Raw genomic sequence first — 20,606 nt, forward strand, 5'->3', positions numbered from 1 at the left:
TAAAAAAGTGATCTATGCCCATGACTTTGTTTCACATTTATTGAAAAAGAAACAAAAGGTGAATAATGACAGAAAATGAAACAAAAATCACAACAATCTTGTTAACGTGAAAGAATAATAAATTTATAAAATTGTACATTTATCCGCACAAAGTTTTTTCTCATCAGATGACCGCATCGAATTGGATTGATCTTTGTCCATTGAGCTAACATCTTGATCCGTGGTTGTTTGAGTAGATTGAGATGTCGACGAACTTTCATGCATTTCTTGAGCGTGCTGCTCATCAAACTCTTGAGGAGAAGCTGGTGATGTTTCAGGTGACGGAGAAGGAGTAAATTCGCGATGCCGCATATGAGCAGCGCTGTAATACATTTTAAATATAGGAGGTGCTTCGGATGACGACGGTGCTCCCATGTTATCCCCAATTCCTGCAGATGCAGTTTCTGTTTGTGAAGATAGATTGCTATCTTTCACGAATATTTGGTTGTTATTATTTCCTCCTTCATCTGCAAGCATTGGCAGCATATTTGTCACAACCCAATGAACATTATTTACTAAAAATTTACACTGATAAGTGCCAACAGGAAGAGGAACGGAACAATGCCAAATGTTTTCTGAGGTTGAATACTGGAGAGCTGTCCTTGTTCTCCATTCGTCCCAATCACCGCACACTTCAACGCTTGTTGTTCCTGGAGGATTTGGAAATTTAATTTCTGTTGGTATTGATTGCGGTTGTTTTGTTGATTCTTTGCCCTGAAATATTGAATTTTGCCACGGAGAAGGAATTGCTTCTGCCAAATGAAGTTTATCGGTTTCAGACAACATAATCGAAAGTTTGTACTTCCACAATAAAAGTGAAAATTATGTATGAAATGCGAATATCTGCTAATGCCGTTTCAACATTTTCCAGCAACAATTTGAGATAGTAGATCAAATTAGCCAACTTTTTTTGTTTCAATTCAAGAATTTTTTGATAATCCTGAATATTTTAAAAATAAAGCAATATTCTTATCACTGCAACACTCGCTTATTTTAAACAACAGCAAAAACACACAACTTATGCATGCTTTTGGAACAATCAAAAAAAAAAAAAAAAATAAACACATTTTTAATTATACAAAATTGAAAATTTTCAAATTAATGTTTTATCTGAAATTTAATTTTATGCAATAGAGACGATCTATATTTGTTATTACATAAGCCAGTGAAGTATTTCACTTTTTCGGATTTTTTTCTTCTTTGCTCGAAGTTCCCATCCACTTTGTTGCAAATGAAAACACATTCGCTACCGATCCAAAGAATGTGCGTGGGGGTTGATTTTGGTCTATTTTCTGTTCTTTTATTTTTTGGCTTCTTTCTTCTTTTTGTTCTTCTAATTTTCTTTCAATTTCATATTTCTCATTTTCTTCCTTTACTTTCTCAACATATTCATTGACTTTTAAAAACTCTTTTTCTTTTTTCATTCTTGCTCTCATAGCTTTGCTTGACATCTTTTTCGAAATTACGGGCACAGAAGATGGTTTTTCTGTCTTGTCGCTTAAACCAGAATGCTGTTCTTCTTTTAAAGGTGGTGAAGAAGTCTGAACAACATCTGCTGAAGTTGAAGTCGAAGATTGCAATGTGGTTGAAATGGGCAAAGTTGAATAAGAGGAAGATTTTGATGAAGTGCTTTGTGAAATGTTCTCTTGCGGATCTCTTTGTGCTTTGTTTTTTCCTTTCTTGTTGGCTTTCTTTTGAGAAGCTTTCGAACAAGAAGGTGGAGGTGCTTCTGTTTGTTTGGGCAAATCAATTGCAGCTGATGCTTCCTGTGAAGATGAATCGTTACTTTTCTGTTTTGCAATTGACTGATCAATTTCTTGTTTTCTTTTGGAATTATTTGCATTTTGTGGTTTCCCTTTTTGATTCTCATTTTCTTTAGATTTGTTGTTTTTCTTTTTGCCTTTTTGGTTCTGAGAAATTGCTTTTGGATGTTTAGCATCATTACTTGTTTTGTCATGTAAACTTTCATTTGAAATGCTCACAATTTCCGTTGGACGTTCAACTTTTTCATCATTATAATTTTCAGAACACTTTGGAATTTTGTTGTTCATGATGCAAAGATCACAAGTATTTGCATTAGCTTTTTCTTTCTCAAAATCTTCAACAACTGATTCTGAAGATACATCATTAAATTGTGACTCATTTTGTTGTTTCTGTGAATCATCATTTTTTATATCATATTTCTTCAGTTCTTCATGATTTTCGTCATTCAAATTAAAGACATCGTTCTTGTTACTATCTTTGTTCATCAGATCATTCGCTTCAAATTCTAAACAAATTTATTATTAAATACAATTCAAATACAAAACTGATAATCAATTGATTCAAACACAAACCTTGCTCAACAACAAGCTGATTTTTCAATCAAAAAATAAAAAAAGTGCATAACGAATTTTCTAAAATAAATAAAACTAAAAACACCATATCACCGCTTTCAAATGTTTGAAAATTTGTGGTATCATGATTAAATTGCTCGTAAAGCTCTTTAAATTCATCGCTTTTTTCAAAATCATCAAAAAGAAAATCATCCTGCGGTGCACCATCTGCTTGTGCAATAAATAAGCCAAATTCATCTAAATCTTCATCACTTACATAAAACGGATCATTTTCAAGCGAAGAATCAACAATAAAATCGCTCATATGAATTTAATACATTGATTAAGGGAATGTTATATTGAAAATCAGATTGAGCAGTGAGATGAATAAAACAGATAAATTGTAAATGTTAAGCAGGAAGATACATTTCAAAAGGAAAATAAATAAAACAAAATGGAATACGGTGTATGAAAAACGCAAATGAAGTGCATAAAGAATTGAGATAATGAAGTGAAATATCCAATTAACAACTTTTAAAGAGATCATTGCTGCTCATATTTAGTAATATAGCGAAGAAGTTTATGCTGAGTTTGAGTGTTAAATTCTTCAATGTCAAATTCAACTTCTTCTTTTTCTCCCCACTAAAAATCAAAAATTGTCCCAACATTTTCATTAGAAAAAAGTATTTAAATGAACAAAAAGCACACTTTATCTGAATCTTTTGTGATGGAATGAAGATATCTAATGAGCTGATCAAGATTCTCCATTGCAAGATTACCAATGCCATTTGTAATGACTTCCTTCTCATCCAATGATAAAGGTCTATCATAAATTAATCACAAAAAATTTCCAATAAGAGCAAATGTAATTTATTATCTTAACAAGAAGAGTTAAACAGAACATACACATCATCACCTGCTTCTGTTGTTGTCAAAATTGGGTCGAGGGGTGAGTCGTCTGAAAGTGTCAGCTGCCCTTCAATCACTGGAATATCATTTCCTAAAAAGGAAAAAAAAGATGAGTTAGAATGAAATTTTATCCGTTTGCAGGGGGCAATTTTTACACAAGGCAAGTCCGAAGCATTTAAAAAAGAATAATCGAATGAAAAAGTAAACGAAAACCAGCACAATAACAAATCACACCAGAAGCAGACGATTGGTCATCTGAAGAAGAAGACGATCCTTGAGTCGCAAAAGAAGGAGGCTGAAAAGCAGAAGAGGAAGAGAACTTGCTTTCCTCTGAATAAACTGATGATGATTGAGGGTGTGTGAGAGTAGCTGATGCAGGAGAGGAAGCAAGCGGAGCACCAGAAGAAGATGAAGCAGACTTAACCTGAGGAGAGGCTGTGTGCTGGGGAAATGCCTGTGCTGCATCTTCGTCATTCGCACCAAACGAATCATCGTTCAAGTCATCATCTTCATCATCTTCATCGTCCTCATCATCATCATCATCATCATCGTCATCATATGAATCGTTGGATTCATCGTCCTCAGCAAATGGATCCAGCTTCTTCATCCGCTGTTTTTTATCTTTTTTCCCTTGTTTATCTCCGCCTGCCATCGAGCCAAACCCAACAGCCAAGTTGCTTTGCGTTTCTGATAAAGTTTAAAAAACAAAGTGTTGCGAAAACACAAAAAATGAACAAATTTGTATTTCATAACGAAAGACAACACGAAAGATAATCGAATATTAAGATATTTAATCATTCACATGAATATAACCACGTATCACACGTCTCTTCTTCTTCTTTCCGCCTTTTGAGCTGCCAGATGCTGCTCCGCCAGACACCATTTGCGAGAGGCCCATTTGACTCACCATTTCTGGCGTCATAACAAGAACCATTCCCTGCGGCGTCATCATCATTGCATTCTGAACACATACAAGGCAAAATAACATGAAAATTCAATCCATTTTTTTTAAGCACCACTCAAACAGCCACACCTGCATCGACCCAGGAATCATCCCGATTTCTCCCGCACCCTTTTGGCCCTTTCCTTTTCCTTTCGTCCCGCGATGCGACGAAAACGAAGGAGAGCTCGATATTCCCTGTGACGACGGGGTTGTGGATCTTCTCTTCTTTGCTGTTGAGCTGGCGCTGTGATGTGCTGTCCAATGGCCGTCGTTCTCAGAGCGGCGATACTCCTGCGCATACTGCTTCTGGCTCAGCAGCGACGAGACATACGGAGAAGATGCACTTCGAAAGAAAAAGAATAAGTTGGACAAAATGTATACATTTATGCATATTGTTTATGAAATGAACGATTAATGGTTCATTGACATAGCAAATTGTTAAAGACAATGTTGGCCAAACAATGAAATGAAGACAAAAATATGTCAAAATGTCAGCCAAAGGAAAATTTAATAAGTTTGAAAAAAATTTATTTAACACAAATTATACAAGCCAAACCTTGATGTTAGGGGCGAAGACAAAAGAGGAGTGGAATTTGAAGGAAGCTTTCCAGTACGCTGTCGTGTCTGAATTTTATCTTCCTCTTTTTTCTCCCCTTTACCGTCTGTCCCACGACGCTTCGAAGCATTTGATGATCTTCCTTGGTCAGAATCTTCGAAAGGGTCGTTATTGTAAGAATCTGAAAAAACAACAATAAATAAAATTGAGTGAGATGATTCGCAATTTGAATATGATAAACATTGTTGTAAATGTTAGAAAATGTTGTCAAAAAGCACATATATTACAAGGTGAAAAAAATGTATCACAAACCAACTGAAGGAGAAGATCCTCTTCGTGATGGTGTATCTGAGCTGCACTTTGCTGCAATAAGGTCTTGAGCTGTTGAAGTTCCAGCAATATCAACATCCTTAGCTGTCCACCATCCTTTTTCAACCATTCGCTCTAACTTTTTTGCAAATGCTTTTTGCAAATCAATTGCCATTTCCACTACTTCGCTTCCTGCCTTATTATACAAATAGCAATTATCCCAAACAAGATGAATTGCTCCAAGTATCTCTTTCACTGTTTTAAATGGGGCCTTTTTTGTGGGCCGCGCAGTATATGTCTGCGTTTTACTATCTGATGAAGTGACAGGTTGAAATGTTGGAATTTTATCTCGAATGGTAGAAAGATCCATTGGGTGCTTTACAACAGCAAAATAATCTGGTATGCTTAAAGCAACTGGATCGACTGGTTCTTTAAATGGACCAGCAGCGCGATGTTGCATTAACTCATTAACACATTTGCGAAGATAACTGAAAGTGTTTTGATGTTTCGAAGGAAATTAAAGAAGTTATTAAAAATACATAAAAACATGTATTTATTTCAAACTTCATCATCTCTACAGTTTTTTTAGAATATACAACATCCCCTCTAGACGATTGGGATTGCGTTGGTGAAGTGGGTTTTTGTGGAGTAGACGTTTGTAGAGTGGGAGAACGACGCTTTGATTTTGCACTTTTCAAAGACTAGTTAAACAAAAGAAGCAGTTCAATAAATTGCTCAATAACGTATGTCTACCTTATCTTTGGATTCCACGTTATCCAAAAAATTAAGCAACGAGTTTAAATCGTTACTTCCTTTGTCTGCCATTTTCAAAATTTGTTTGCCATAATTCAAAAGAAACAATGATCTAAATAAGGGTTACTTTTTTGGAAATTGCTTCATTTTGGTGAAAAGCAATGATATTATTTTGATTACAAAATAGTTGAATGCAGTATTTGAGATGGATTATTTGGAGAAGAAATGTTTTGTTACATTTATTGAATTTTGAGTTTTTATTGTTCATTTTATATTAATTGTCCTTATCAGCAGTACATTTTTCAAACTTTTATTGTTTGTAATGTATTGTGCATGCAATTTATACTGAAAATGTTTTAAATGAGAACATTTCATTTTTTTGGATAACCTTAAACACGAATTTCTTATCTTTTTTTCTTTTTAAGTTCTGTGACCATTGCAATATAAATAAAATTGCATTTTTCAGAAATAATATTTTCTAGTGGCTTCTTTTTTTTTTTAGAGTGCAAAAAACTATTATTCTTGCATTTCAAAGAAAAAACAATCATAAATAATCTAAATTTTGAGAGCTTTGAATGCTATCTGTTAAAGTTGTATTTTATATTTTCGGATTGTTTGACAACTTGATAGGTGAAAATGTTTCAAAGCCTATTATTATTCAACAAATCTTATTAAATGAGAATTGAATTGTATTTTCAAACAAAAAATTTTGAACTTTTGTTTGTCAAAAAAGACTAAAAATAGTTAAACATCGTTTTGAAAAGAGGGATAATGCTTCGAAAGAATGGTGATATGAAACATCGTCAATTCCATAATATATTTGATTTGATTCATAAATATTGACATGTTTATTATCTACAACAACACGAGTTATATGACATGAAACATACTACAGTTTTTATTCGTAATATTTCACCAAGATGAGTACAATCGTTTCGACTTTCTTGTTATTGCTGGAACTCGCATTCTCTCAAGTTTGTATCGATAAATATTTCTATTGAGACATTTAAAATGTATATTACAAAATCATAAAGTGGGGAGGAAGAGGAGGAATGCCTGGAATGGGAGGAGGAGGAATGCCGGGTATGGGCGGTGGGGGAATGCCAGGGATGGGTGGTGGTAGTCCGTTTGGAGGGAATGGAATGGGTGGCGGAAGCCCATTCGGTGGTAATGGAATGGGAGGCGGAAGTCCTTTTGGGGGAAATGGAATGGGAGGCTCTCCCTTTGGAGGAAATGGTTTTGGAAATTCACCATTCGGAGGCAATGGAATGGGCAATTCTCCATTTGGCGGCCAAAGCAGTTTGTTTTATCTTTTTTATTTTTCTTCCACCTTTTTATGGCTATTTCTTTATGATCATCTTATTTGCTTAGGTCCTTTTGGTGGTAATTCACCATTTGGAGGACAAAGTTCACCATTTGGTGGTCAGAGTTCACCATTCGGAGGGCAAAATTCTCCTTTCGGTGGACAAAACTCCCCGTTCGGAGGGCAAAACTCTCCATTTGGAGGACAAAACTCCCCATTCGGAAACCAGAATTCTCCATTCGGAGGACAGAATTCTCCATTTGGCGGACAAAACTCTCCATTTGGTAATCAAAACTCTCCATACGGACAACAGCAGAACCCATTCGCACCTCCACAGCAGCAGCAGCCATGCTACCAGCAGCCACAACAGCGTCCACCCCAACAACAATGCCCACCGCAACAACAGGCACCACCTCAGCAGCAGTGCCCGCCTCAGCAGCAGGCTCCACCTCAGCAACAACAACCGTGCCAGAAGCCTGCTCCGGCTGCTGAAGCTCCTTGCGAAGAAGCAAAGCCATGCGCAAAAGAGGGACCAGCTGCAGCTCCTGTCAAGGAATGCTCAGCAGAACCAAAAGTTAGCGAAGAGCCAGCAGTTCGCGGAAGGAACATGAATAAACAGAGAGGTTTGTCTACATGTTATTATAAAGAATTGACTTAACTTTAAAAGTTGATTAACTATATTCAAAAAACAAAAATATTTTTACTTAACAATATTTTGTTTCACTCAAAAATCCAGCTGGAAGAGCTAGCCGAGGAGGAACCGAGTAAATGACCACTTCTTCACGATTTTTCCCCTTACAATCTCTCTTGTCACTTTCACATTATAATGCGAAAACGCAACCTTTCACATTCATATAATTTAAAGATTTTGCAAAGAAAACAATTATTTTATTAATTAAAACTTGCTTAAAAGTCGTATTGATCTTAATAAAATTTGAAAAAAAAAGAAAGAAATGAGAAATTTTTAATATCACTTACTATCAGAATTTGTGTCAAATGCCTCCAGAAACTTCGTAATTGAAAGATCGTTCAGTGGAGAAGAAGAGGAGGAGGAAGATGAGGAAGAGGAAGAGGAAGATGGAGAAGGAGATGGTGCAGTCGATGTAGGAGAAGTGGACGATGGTGTTGGTGTATTTGAGATCCCGAAGGATGAAGAGCGATTGTGAGATGAAGAAGACAGGGAGGGATTTGAAATGAATGAAGGCTTTCCCATTGCAGACGATCCGAAGCCGAACAGATCGTCCTCGACATCGTCGTTGAATGGGGTGAGAAATGAAGATGGAGACGTGCTCCGCTGCGGCAGCACAGGAGGGCGCTTGGTGGACTTCGCAGACAGCCTCCGCATGTAAGCGCCACTTGAACACAAAGTTCCTGAGGACGGAGAAGAAGCAACACCTGGTCCAGTTTGTGCGGCCGATGAAGGAGATGTCGAGCGGTGGTAAGGCGAAGGCGAACGCACACGCGAGCCAGTGATGGAAGAGGAAGTGGAAAGTGAGGCAGAAGTGGAGGGTGCGGGTGAGTGTGCGGATGAGTGGTGACTCAGCCCTGAAAGGTGGCCTGTAGACGAGGTAGGATTAAGCGGTGGCTGCCCTGACGCTCCTCCAAACCCCCCTGCACCTGAATCTCCGTCTGAATAAAACGTCTCAAAAGTGCCTCCTTTCTCCGATCCTGTCGAAGGAGAAAACGGAGACGAGTGGGCTTTTGACCTGCCATAATATGAACTGCCAGACCCGACTGCAGCGCTTGCATCCAAGCCATATTGTGGACTGAAACCAGCAAAATACGGATGTTGTAGCGCCTCGGCAGCTGTTGGGCGAGACGCAGGATTAAAACGGAGCAGTTTTCTAATCAGATCAATGGCAGGAGGAGAGGCAGAGGGAATCAGAGTTTCCAGTGCAACGCCCGAAACAGAAGGGAAGCGGATGCTGAGTTTTGTGGCCTGCTGACATCCTTCGGGCCAGAAAAGCCCGGCCGTCGAGGAAACTGAAGATGAAACGTCTGTTGGCGAGCCTAACACTGAAAACATTTTAAACAGCTGATCTAACTCCGATGATCCAGGAAATAGCGGTGTTTTCATGTACAACTCTGCCATGATACACCCAACCCCCCATAAGTCAATAGGTGAGGAATAATTTCGACAACGCAATAACACTTCAGGTGCACGATACCAACGAGTAGATACATATTCAGTGTATGGAGGCATTGATCTTATCTCTCGTGCTTCTCCGAAATCACTGATTTTAACTGTAGTTCCTTTAAACAATAGATTTTCTGGTTTTATGTCTCGGTGAAAAAATCCGTTTGAATGCATATAATTTAAGCCATCAAGTGTTTGATAACTTTAAGTAAGAAAATTGAAAATAATAATAATAATACTTCACAACAATAATTGAATTCTCAAGACACACATCACATTTTTTATGCGTTCTTCTGTAAAAGGATGATCAGGACTTTTCATCCTGTCATAAAGGTTACCTTCGCAAAGTTCGAATACAAAATACAGCTCAGTTCCTTGACGGAAAAGTTCCTTTAATTTGACAATATTTGTATGCGATAATTTTTGAAGTGACTACACGAAAATTAGAATGTGATTATCCGAAAAGAATTGAATACATAGATATTTGTTATAAACTACAAAAAAATACAAAAAATAAAGACCTTTGCTTCTCTCAAATTTGTGCATTCGGACCATGTTTGAAATGGACGCTTCATTTTTTTAATAGCAACAATTTCATTTGTTGCTGGATTAAAAGCTTTGGAAACAGTTCCATATGCTCCATCTCCCAAAAGCTTCAGAACTTTGAATCTATTCATTCAGCTTTTTAATTTTCAGTGAATGTAGTACTTAAAAAAGAGTTGCCTGGAGGCTATGTAACGATAAGAAGCACAAAAAACCCTGAACCAATTCAACGGCCTTTTATTGATTCTCCAGATAATATGCCAAGATCAATTTTTAACTCAAAAACAATAAAATATCAACAAAAATATTCTTTTTTTGAATTAAACAATAATTTATTATGAAGTGATAAACACAAAAAATGAAATGATGAAAATTTTCCTTTTTTGTCAATTCAAGCACAAATAAGTAAAATTACCCCAACAACTAACACAATATAAACAATTCCCCAATAATCAACAGCACTGGGAGCTATTGCACAATAATTTGGGAAAATATGATTTATTTAATGAAGAAAGGTTTCATAAAAGCAAACCGCAAGAAATGTCAGTCTCCCAGCGATAATACAAGCATAATTCTGAATTGCCGCAAGCATCTTCATTCTCATCCTTGGTATTTGTAAACAAATAAAAAGTGAATGTTTAAAAATAAATTTTGCATACATAACCAGGCGTTGCTGGAGTTTTTCTGTTACAAACAAAGTCAATTCTAAAATGATTTGAAAACTTAAATTATTGAAAAAAAGATTGAAAAATACATTGCCAATGCTATCAAACATAAAAAGGTTCTAAAAATCGATAATAAAAGAGATTAATTCATACGTGGACCAGAATCATTTTCATCTTCCTCATCAGAAATTGCTTTACGCTTTCTTTTTGAAAAATTATTTGAATTTTTCTTGGAAGTTACATTGGAATCTGCTTCGTAGCACAATCTTATGGTATTTGATGATGGAAGCTCTGCATCTGGATCGCAATCTATTTGATGGAAGTTTGTCATTATCTCATCTGCATCAATCATCACAAGATTCTTTGCTCCTGGAATTGTCATATTTGGACATGGATGATAAAAATACGTGACTTCATTGTCTATTGTTTGAAATTTCGATATTCAAAAATATCCAACAAATAAAACGAGTATTTTTGGTAAAAAAGCAAGCAAACCCTCATGTTCAATTCTCTGAATTTCAGTTGGAGATAATTGGGAAAATGATTTTCCTTCAAATACACATTCAGAATTTGAATCTTCTGAATTTGTCATAACGTCACATTTTGTTGTTGTAACTGCAATTACAAACAACAAAAAATGCATTATTTTTAATAAAGGTACAAGGCAAAAGATCCAAAGTCTTATTATATTTCTTTTATTTTTTGATAACAAGGAAATTTCTTTAAAAAACGTTTGAGAGATAGCAAAAATATAACCAGCAGTTTGTGTTAAACATTATTTATCATTATTTAAATGCTATAAATTGTTTGAAACTTTAACAGACCGATAGGCAGAATTCAATATTGGATAATACTTCAATCACATTTTTTCAATGAATTCACAAACTCATACCCAAAGCACACAAAAAGAAGTTGACAAACTAAATCTTTTTGTGAAGTATCTACCAGGTCATATTGACGATGAAGCATTAAATCAATTGTTTAAGCCATATGGAGAGATTATTTCTTCTAAAGTGATGGTATATAATTTTTAGAAATTAGAAAATTGCGTTAATTAACAAATGTGATATGAATTAGTTGGACAATAAAACTGGAGAAAGTTTAGGATACGGGTATATAAATTTATTACTTTTTTCACAAATTGCATTTGCTTTTCTCTTTAATATAGCTTTGTGAAATTTGTACGTGAGTCAGAAGCGAGCGAAGCTATGCGAAAAATGAACAATTACAGACTAGGAAACAAAGTTCTTCTTGTGAAGCCATCAAATGCTCCAAAACAACTTGCAGATTCATCTGCCAATACGAATTTATATGTGAAGCCACTCCCAGCAAAATTTACAGAACGTATGAGTTATTTGATTTTTATTTATTTTGCTCTTGAAAAACAATATTTTTCTCATTTTATCATCACAGAAGATTTGCATGATCTATTTTCACCGTTTGGTGCGATTGAAGGAGTGAAAGTGATGGTGGATCGTCAGGCGCATTCGACAAAGCAAATAGGATTTGTTAGGTTTACAACGCAGGAGTCTGCAGACCGGGCGCTTGCAGCCATGCAAGGCTATCGACTGCCACAGCTTGACCAGCCGCTGGCAATCAAATATGCAGAGACTGAAGAGATGAAGAAGAAAAGGATACAAGAGAAGGAAGAGAAGGAAAGGAGAGCACGTGAAAGAGTAATTGGCAGCATCAGAGGAGGAAGTGGAGTCGGAGGCGGTGGAGGCAGTGGAGGCGGTGGAACAGCAGAGAGAGAAGAAGGAGAGAAAGGCGGAAAGTCTGCCGCAGCCGAAAGAGAAGGGAAAAGTGGAGGCGACAAAAGCAGAGCAAATAAAAGTGAAAAGATGAATCGGTGGAGCGGAAGAGAAGAAGAGAAGAAGGCAGAAAAAGAGTCAGGTGATGTTGATGGCACTGCTGACAGGCACAAATTCAGTACTGAGAGGATGGCAATGAATGGCCGAGTGCCAGAATATGTTCCACGCTCTAAGAAGCATTTCTCATCAACATCTTCTTCCTCCTCCTCTTCTTCCTCTTCCTCTAATTCCTCTTCTGCTTCTCCATCATCGTCATCCTCCTCCTCTTCTTCTTCCTCCTCCTCATACAGCTCTGCCATGCGTGGGCAGGACTTCCTTCCTTCTCAGGACGATGCGATCTTCCCTTCCTTTGCCCCCTATCAATCATACGGCGCATTCAACCCAATGAGCTTCATCGATCCTGAGGCAGCCTATCGGATGATGGGGTCTGCTCTGCCCCTGCAGCAGATACAGGCGCTGCTCTCTTCGCCTTCTCCTCCTCTCCTCTCCAATCAGATGGGACAGGCAAAATACACGTCTCAGTTGGACTCAGCTGAAGGCGCTGCTCAGATGCAGATGATGCAACAGTATGCATCTATAAACCAAGCTCCTTTATCTTCTTCTTCCTCTTCTTCTTCCTCTTCTTCTTCTTCTTCTTCTTCTTCTTTGTCTTCCTCTTCCTCTTCCCCTGCTGTTGAAGGATCTTCTGATTCCTCTGCTGAACTCGGGGCGTCGGTTGCTTCTGCTTCAAATGATGTTTTTCGTTCATCATCTTCTTCCTCCTCATCAAATTCTTCTTCTTCTTCTTCTTCTTTTCCATCATCAGCATCATCATCAATGTTGTCATCCATGTCAATGCCTTTGACGATGACTCTGCCAGCACCTCCAGCTGCCCCTTCCTTTCCTTCTTCTTTTCCTCCTTCATTTCATCCACAAAACAACATATCACTTTCTTCCTCTTCTTCTTCCTCTTCCTCTTCCTCTTCTTCCTCCTCTTCTTCTCCTTCCATTGACACAACTTCAACTCCTCCACAGCGTGTATTGTCTTCTTCTTCTTCCTCCTCTGCTGCTTCTATTTCATCTTTTTCTTCTTCCTCTTTCCCTTCTTCTGACTTTCCTTCTTCTTCTTCTTCTTCTTCCTTTTCCATCCCTCAAATCATCCAGCAGTCAAAAACTGACCCTTCTCTCTCTGTCTTCAAAGACGAATCCGACCAATTCGCAAACGATGCCTCGCTTTCTTCTCAAATGCAGCAACAGTCAACTCCTCCTTCTTCCCTCGCTCTTCCTCTCCCTCTCTCTTATTCTTCTTCTCTTCCTCTCTCTCTTCATCTTCCTCTTGCCCCTCCTCTCACTGCCATCGCTGTCGGCACCTCTTCCACACCCACAAACAACACACCGAGCGACAAGAATGAGCTCTTTGCCACACCTTCCTTTCTTCCTTCGTCGTTTGGACTGCCTGCATTCTCTTCTGTCACCCCATCCTCCACTCCTTCTGTGATTTCTTCTTCTTCTATTTCTGCTTCTTCTTCCTCACCTTCTTCTTCATTAACCCCATCGTCATCGTCTTCTTCTTCTTCTTCTTCTTCAATGACTTCACCTGCTCTGAATTCTCTTCAGCAGTCCCAACAGTCCCAACAGTCTCAACAGTCTCAACAGCAACAATCATTAAACCCCTCCTCGAATGTCACTCTTCCTTCTCTCGAGCACTTCATCTCCCCACAAGTGCATCTCTTGGGCTCTGATCCTTCTGCCCTCTCTCAACAGATCTCTCCTTTCCTCCCCTTCGTCTCCCCCTCCGTCGCCTCCCTCACCCCTCCTCAAACACCTCAGAGCCACCCCTCTCTTTCTCAGACTCCTCCTCTCACACCTGCTGCCTCCTATGCACAGAACACACAGCAGCTGCAGCTGGTGCAGCAGGGCTCGTTTCCTTCTTATCTTCCTTCTCTTTCTCCTTCTCCCACTCTCTTCTCTCCTTTTGCTTTATCTTCCACTCAGACTCCTCCTCTCCCGCCAGCCAATAGCATCCTCAATGGCAATAATAATAATAATAATAATAATAATAATGGCAATGGAAATGGCACTGTTAATTCAGCAGCAGCCTCAGCCGCGTTAATGCAGCAGTACTTCCCCTTCCTCAGCTCCAATCTTCCGCTTGCTCCGACCTCTTCTCCAAACACCTCTGCCTCGCCTGCCCCTCCGCATTCTGAGGGAGATGGGGTTCCAACCTCTCCATTGCTGACATCACCCACGCCTGTCTCTGCCTATCAGTCATACACTCCCTTTGCTGCCACTCCTGTTGTGCAGAACAGAACACCCCAGACACCTTCGATGCTGTTATTTGATCCGTCTGGCATGTCGGATGAGAGAAAAGAAGGAGGAGGAGGAGGAGGAGGAGAAAGAGGAGGAGAAAGAGGAGGAGGAGGAGGCACTCCAACAACAATTGGCGTGGCAGAAGCATTTCCCATTGCCTGCACTCCACACACAGGAGACGGGGTGGGGCTGGCCAGCAGCTCTGTCTATTCAGCCAGTGCTGATCTGGATGAGCGCCTGTCTTCCTCTTCCACTCCCACATCCAGTTCATCAAAGACACCCAAATCGCAGTCGATGAGTGGAGGCTCTACATATTCAGTGACGCCTCCTGTGTCTGACTCTTCTCAGTCTTCTCACTCTTCTTCTTCTTCTTCTCTCCCTTCTGCACTCACCACAGAGCAATCAATGTTCATCTTTGGCGCGTCGCAGCTGGAGCCGAGCAGTCTGCCGATACATTCACACGAGTCGTCGAGATGCAGAATAGACAGCAGGAATGAGAATGAGTCGAGTGGAGATGAAGATGATGATGACGACGATGATGAGGAAGAGGAAGAAGAAGATGATGATGATGATGAAGAGGAGGAAGAGGATGATGATGATGATGATGCATATGATGAAGATGATAATGATTACTCGTCTGACAGCAATGAAGAACATGGCAGACGAGATGGAGATGATGGAGAAGCCAAAGACGAAAGTTCAAGTGATGATGATGATGAAGAAGATGATAGTGAAGATGATGATGAAGACAGTGATGATGATGACGAGGATGATGATGATGATGACAGCAGCTGGGATAGGAGTGTCTCAACACGACATCACACAAAGAAATCGAGGAGTCGCAAGACAATCAATGACGATGACTCGGATGTTGGCTCACATTTCACCTGCTCCACATCACACTCATTCAGAAGGGTGGACTCTATTTCATCGCATGCCTCGTCGTTGAAGAGGAGGAAGAGAAAAGAGAAGAATAGTTCGATTAATCAGCAGCAGCTTCAATTGCAGACACAACAGCAACAACAACAGCTGCAGCAGCAACAACAACTGAGCAAAGATGAGAAGGAAAGCAAAGAATGTTCTGTTTTTGAGGCGCATTCGAATATTTCTGCACTTCCCCCGCGTCCATTCAAGTCTGCCATTTCGTTGAAGTCGTGTGGGCGAGGCAGAGGCAGCAGAAGTAGAAAGGGGATTGGTTCAATGTCGAAGAAGAAGGATAATCACAGTAAGAGCAAAAGCAGAAGAGGAGAAGGAGAAAGAGGAGGAGGAAGAGGAGGAAGAGGAGGAAAAGCGAATGCTGAGCCATCCAATAAGATGATGAAGCATTCGCAGTCGCTGACAACACCTCTGCCTGTGCTGTCAATTTCTCCCCCGCTTTCGTCGTATCTCCAGTCACACTCTTCTTTCATGTCCACATTCACTCCGCCTTCTTCGTTTTCTCCCCATCTGCTGCCTTTATCAGATGCACAGGACATAGCAGAGGAGCATCCAGCAGAAGAGGCTGGCTTGTCTAATCAGTCGAACCTCTCTTCTTCATTTGCTCCTTCTGCTTCTTCTGTTTCTTCATCATCTTCTATTTCATCAACTTCATCATCATCATCATCATCTTCTTCTTCTTCTTCTTCTTCTTTATCTTCTTCCTCATCTGATTTAAAAGATCAGCTTGAGCAACCACACAGCCCATTCCACCAGGACCCTCTCAACTGGCACAGAAGACACTCCTTCTCGTTCGGCCAGCGTCTGCACGAGACAGCCACCTCTGCTGCCTCTGCCACTGCTGCTGCTGCACCTGCCACTCCGCCTGCCTCTCATTCCCATTCGCATTCACATTGTTTAACCAGCATTGCTCACACCCTCCTCTCCCCTCTCAACACCTCTGCCCCACACCCTTCCTCTCCTCTTCCCCCTGCCTCTTCTGTGCCTCTCTCTCACCTGGCCTCTCCTCTCCTTTCTGTCGGCAGAGCAGAAAGAGCCGCGTCGCTCTCTTCGCCTTCACAGCACAGAGGGTCAGACTCTCCCTTGTCGATGTCTGAGGCTTCTGTTGCTTCTGTTGCTTCAGTCACTTCTGTGACTTCTCTGAATTCTGTTAATTCTGCTGCTTCTTCTGCTGCTTCTTCTGCTGCTTCTGTTGCACTGGAGAACAATGTGCTGCCTGTCAGCACTCTTCGCTCCACTTCTCTTTCTGCTCCGTTGGCTGCCTCACAACATCTGAATGAGATGTCTGCATCAACATTATCATCTCCTCTTTCTGCTTCTTCCACTTCTTCTACCTCTTCTACCTCTTCTGCCTCTTCTGTCTCTTCTTCTTTTACTTCTTCTTCTTCTTTCTCTTCTTCTTCTTCTTCTTCTTCTTCTTCTTCTCATCCTTCCACTTTCAACCTCTCCTTGCTGGGTAATTCTCAACTCTATCTCCAGTGTGACTCCAAGCAGCAACAGCAGCAGCATCAACATCAACAGCATTCATTGCCTCTTCCACAAACAGAAGCGCCTCGACGGTCTGGCCGCTGCATCACAACTTCTCCTCCTTCCTCCTTCATCCACCCGCCTATCCCATTCACTGCCTCCCCTCGCTCCACCCTCTTCCCAGCACACCCACAAATGGGCAGCCAGGCTTCTCGTGATGGGAAGCAACTGCCTCACACCTCTTCATATTCTTCTTCTTTCTCCTCCTCTTCTCCTTCTTCTTCTTCCTCCTCTTCCTCTTCTGCCATGTCTCTCTCTCCACCCCCTTCTTCTCTCCATCAGCAGCTCCATTCGCGCCTTGCTGCCTCCACAAACACTCATTTGTCTTCTGTCTCTTCAATGGGCAATGTTAACAGCCATCATCTCCATTCACACCGTCATTCTCCTCCTCACTCTCATCTCCATCGCCACGATCATCTTTCTTCTTCTGCCTTGTCTTCTGATCTCTTCACCCCTACTTTCCTTTCCTTAGACAGCACACGCGACACACTCGACACTTCTGACCTCGACAGCCTCCAAAACATGCAAAACATACAGAATATTGAAAATATAGAAAATATAGATGATATACAAGGTATACAGAATATACTGAATATACAGAATATACTGAATATACAGGATATTCCTAATAACAGCCTCACAACCTCTTCAGAGCCAATCAATTGTTCTCTTTTGGAGCCTCCTCCGCTTCTGCCGCCGACTGCCTCTGCCTCTTTCTCTCTGAAAGATGGCTATCAGCCTGTCCATTTGGGCAAGCACAGCCAGTCAGATCTGCTGCATATGTCGAAACAGGGATCGTTTTCTTCTTCTTCCTCTTCCTCTTCTTCCTCCTTTTCATCATCATCATCTTCTTCTTCTTCTTCCACAGCCTCTTCTGCCTCTTCCTCTGCCTCTGCCTCTCCTCACACTCAATCTCCTCTTCAGACATCGCCTTCGATGTCCTTCTCTTCCTCTTATTCTTCCTCTGCCAGCTATTCCATCACAGACTCCCCTTCTTCCTCTTCGGCCTCTCTTCTCCACACTGCCTCAGCCTCTTCTCTTTCCTCCCTCGATTCGCCTTCCACTTTCTCCTCTTCTTTTGAACAGTCTTTTTCTCGCTCTCCTCCTCCCCCTCCTCCTTCTTCTCTCCCTCTGCCTGTCCCTGTGTCTAGCTCTGTTTCTTCCTCTTCTCCTGCTTCCTCTTCATCATCCTCTTCATCGTCCTCTTCTTCCTCAACTTCTTCCTCTTCCTCCTCTTCTTCTTCCTCTTCTCCATCTCCATCATCTTATTTGTATTCTTCTCTGATGCCGTTCACCACACTCAGCACTCAAAACACATCTTCACTTTCTCATTTCGACTTGTCGCCCAATCAAATCTACGGCAGCCCTTCTCCTCTTTCTTCAATCCCCATTCCTTCCTCTCCTCCCCTCAACATCTCCTCCACCCCTTCTTCTTCTTATTCTTCTTACATTTCCTCCTCTTATTCTTCTTCCTCCTCTTCTTCGTCTTTTTCCTCCTCCTCTTTTTCCTCTTCCCCACCACCAAAACCATCACCCAGCCGCATCCAATCCGTCAAAAGCGAGCCTCGCTTCCATCACACCACAAAACTTTCTTCTCTCCCTCGCTCTTTGGCCCTGCCAACAAATGACCAGACCAACCTGAGTGACAACAGCGAGTCTTCTTCCCTTCACCCTCTCTCTGCCATCGACGACTCCTCCAAGAGCAATTGCTCCTCTTCGCTCTCTCAGCACCCTGCCCCTTCTTCCACCCCAACCACCCCGCTCTTCCATCAGAGCTCGCTCTACACTGCTGATCAGCAGCTGTCGTCGTCTGAACCTTCACCCGCCAGCTCTGCCTCGCTCACCCACCAGTCATTCACTCCATCTCACTCCAATTCAAGCTCCAACGGCAATGCCAGTTCTGTTTCGAACTCTGTTTCTCATTCACATTCGCATTCGCGCTCACACTCACACACACAGACTCATCCAATACGCTCTGTCTCTTCTGGTTCACTCTCCCTTTCTACACACTCTTCGACTTCTCTTTCGCTTTCTGTGGACAAAACAAGCTGTCATCCTTCAAAGTCCTCGAATGAGTCGTCAAACTCGTTCCATTCGGTACATTCATTTTGCAATCAGCCAACAAATCGCAATTCTTAAAGGTAAAAATTTGTTCCTGTAAAATAAAGTGGAATTTAATTGATATAAACTGAACTAATATTGAGCATTATTTGTAAGTTTTTTCTTTTCTTTTCTTTGCTTTGCTTTTGTTAGTGTATTTATTAGATGCTATTTTGGAAATTATTGTTGTTTTTATTTGATTTATTTTTTATTTTATTTTATTTTATTTTATTTTAGCGTTGTTGTTATGAAATAACCTACAACCTGTGACAATTCTATTAGAGCTTAGAAATTTGGAATGCAATTTTCGTTTCAAAAAAGGCTTTTTTGAAGATTGAACAAAAAATGAAGCAATGTGAAATTTTCATAATATATAGAAAGATAACTACATCCAATTAAAAAAAGGAAAAAAATAATTCTTGAAAAAAAAGGAAACTGAAATAGTTGATGACAAATGTGAGCTTACTCAACATTAATTAATATGCTTAAGATTTTTTACAGTTCTTGAACGTGAACCCTCCACAGGCAGCAACAACAATAACAAAGATAAGAATCTAAATACCAAAATATATATTTTGTTAACAAATTGGAGAAAGAATCATCAACACACCAAAATGATTACAATGATTATAATCCATAGCTTGATATTTTTATACCACATTGCCTTTTTCAATCCGACGGATTTCTTTTTAAATTGTGCAGCAGACTGGTTGAGCTGTTCAGCTTGGTCGACAAGAAGTTCTATTTTTTCTTGCCTAACAAGAATTTTATCTTTAAATGTTTAAACAAAATTCGAGAAATAAATAATAATTTTATTTGTCAAATAATAATGTCAAGTCTAATGAAAGAAAACCAATATTTTGTTCGACAACTCCACGCAACTCATCGACGTCGGATTGCACTTGTTTAAGTTTATTTATTGATTGTGTTGAGTATTCATTCTTAAATGATTTATTTTTAAATTTTTGAATGAATAAAACAAATGAAATAAATAACAAACCATGCACTGTTGAAGCTGCGAAGCAAATTCTCTCATTCCATTTGTTGCTGCTGAGTAAACTCCATCTCTGTATTGCGATGTGAATCTTCGTTGCAATTCCGAAAGAAATGCGAATGCTTCACGAGAACCGAATTCTTTCTCAGTGAGGCAAAGATAACAAATACGCGACTTCACCATGTAATGAAATGTGTACCTATTAAAAACAATGATAATTATATTATTAACAATTTATTTCAACTGTTAAAAAGGGAAAAGGTCAAAACAATAAAACAAACTGTTCATAAATGTACGACATTTTGCTGTCTGTCGCGGGTATTTTCTGCAAAATTGTTCTAGAAACTTGAGGGAAGTTTCCTTTTGCGGTTGAACTTTCGCACAGAACAATGGTGTTCCTTGCTATAAGAGAATAAATAATTGGCATAATTCACCTTTAATAAAGGGAAATATGAAATAAATTAGTGAACAACAGAA

The 20,606-nt window shown here is 39.9% G+C and overlaps 7 protein-coding genes across 7 annotated transcripts; 2 read left to right on the top strand and 5 right to left on the bottom strand.

Annotated features, from left to right (window-relative positions):
- Nucleotides 1-8: 8 nt before the first annotated feature.
- On the bottom strand, nucleotides 9-825 carry MONOS_11575 (putative Glycogen recognition site of AMP-activated protein kinase; the record flags this gene model as incomplete). Its single annotated transcript, XM_067864116.1, has 1 exon — nucleotides 9-825. The coding sequence occupies one exon, from the start codon at nucleotides 823-825 to the stop codon at nucleotides 124-126; it is 702 nt and encodes a 233-aa protein (XP_067729383.1). The 3' UTR covers nucleotides 9-123.
- Nucleotides 826-1,008: 183 nt separating this feature from the next.
- MONOS_11576 (uncharacterized protein) lies at nucleotides 1,009-2,679 on the bottom strand (the record flags this gene model as incomplete). Its single annotated transcript, XM_067864117.1, has 3 exons — nucleotides 1,009-2,308; nucleotides 2,376-2,391; nucleotides 2,461-2,679. The coding sequence occupies 3 exons, from the start codon at nucleotides 2,677-2,679 to the stop codon at nucleotides 1,215-1,217; spliced, it is 1,329 nt and encodes a 442-aa protein (XP_067729384.1). The 3' UTR covers nucleotides 1,009-1,214.
- A 14-nt stretch (nucleotides 2,680-2,693) lies between these two features.
- On the bottom strand, nucleotides 2,694-5,643 carry MONOS_11577 (putative Bromodomain; the record flags this gene model as incomplete). Its single annotated transcript, XM_067864118.1, has 9 exons — nucleotides 2,694-2,996; nucleotides 3,063-3,177; nucleotides 3,261-3,354; nucleotides 3,498-3,950; nucleotides 4,089-4,224; nucleotides 4,297-4,549; nucleotides 4,763-4,943; nucleotides 5,075-5,559; nucleotides 5,636-5,643. The coding sequence occupies 9 exons, from the start codon at nucleotides 5,641-5,643 to the stop codon at nucleotides 2,898-2,900; spliced, it is 1,824 nt and encodes a 607-aa protein (XP_067729385.1). The 3' UTR covers nucleotides 2,694-2,897.
- Nucleotides 5,644-6,744: 1,101 nt separating this feature from the next.
- On the top strand, nucleotides 6,745-8,028 carry MONOS_11578 (uncharacterized protein; the record flags this gene model as incomplete). The annotated part of the gene is made up of 4 exons (XM_067864119.1): nucleotides 6,745-6,798; nucleotides 6,859-7,123; nucleotides 7,196-7,750; nucleotides 7,864-8,028. The coding sequence occupies 4 exons, from the start codon at nucleotides 6,745-6,747 to the stop codon at nucleotides 7,893-7,895; spliced, it is 906 nt and encodes a 301-aa protein (XP_067729386.1). The 3' UTR covers nucleotides 7,896-8,028.
- MONOS_11579 (putative Protein kinase superfamily protein) lies at nucleotides 8,023-10,061 on the bottom strand. The gene is made up of 3 exons (XM_067864120.1): nucleotides 9,786-10,061; nucleotides 9,536-9,696; nucleotides 8,023-9,466 (listed from the first exon to the last, which is right to left on the bottom strand). Exons 1-3 carry the CDS (start codon nucleotides 9,939-9,941, stop codon nucleotides 8,098-8,100), a joined length of 1,686 nt encoding a protein of 561 aa, XP_067729387.1. The 5' UTR covers nucleotides 9,942-10,061; the 3' UTR covers nucleotides 8,023-8,097.
- A 1,283-nt stretch (nucleotides 10,062-11,344) lies between these two features.
- Nucleotides 11,345-19,554, top strand: MONOS_11580 (putative RNA recognition motif-containing protein RRM; the record flags this gene model as incomplete). Its single annotated transcript, XM_067864122.1, has 4 exons — nucleotides 11,345-11,491; nucleotides 11,550-11,584; nucleotides 11,641-11,816; nucleotides 11,886-19,554. 4 exons carry the CDS (start codon nucleotides 11,345-11,347, stop codon nucleotides 19,172-19,174), a joined length of 7,647 nt encoding a protein of 2,548 aa, XP_067729388.1. The 3' UTR covers nucleotides 19,175-19,554.
- On the bottom strand, nucleotides 19,352-20,570 carry MONOS_11581 (vesicle-associated membrane protein 7G). The gene is made up of 5 exons (XM_067864123.1): nucleotides 20,411-20,570; nucleotides 20,136-20,328; nucleotides 19,989-20,076; nucleotides 19,746-19,906; nucleotides 19,352-19,689 (listed from the first exon to the last, which is right to left on the bottom strand). The coding sequence occupies exons 1-5, from the start codon at nucleotides 20,554-20,556 to the stop codon at nucleotides 19,621-19,623; spliced, it is 657 nt and encodes a 218-aa protein (XP_067729389.1). The 5' UTR covers nucleotides 20,557-20,570; the 3' UTR covers nucleotides 19,352-19,620.
- Between the last annotated feature and the right edge of the window lie 36 nt (nucleotides 20,571-20,606).

The sequence above is a fragment of the Monocercomonoides exilis genome (assembly GCF_001643675.1).
Source record: "Monocercomonoides exilis strain PA203 chromosome Unknown scaffold17-1647472, whole genome shotgun sequence".
In the NCBI taxonomy this organism is placed as follows: Eukaryota; Preaxostyla; order Oxymonadida; family Polymastigidae; genus Monocercomonoides; species Monocercomonoides exilis.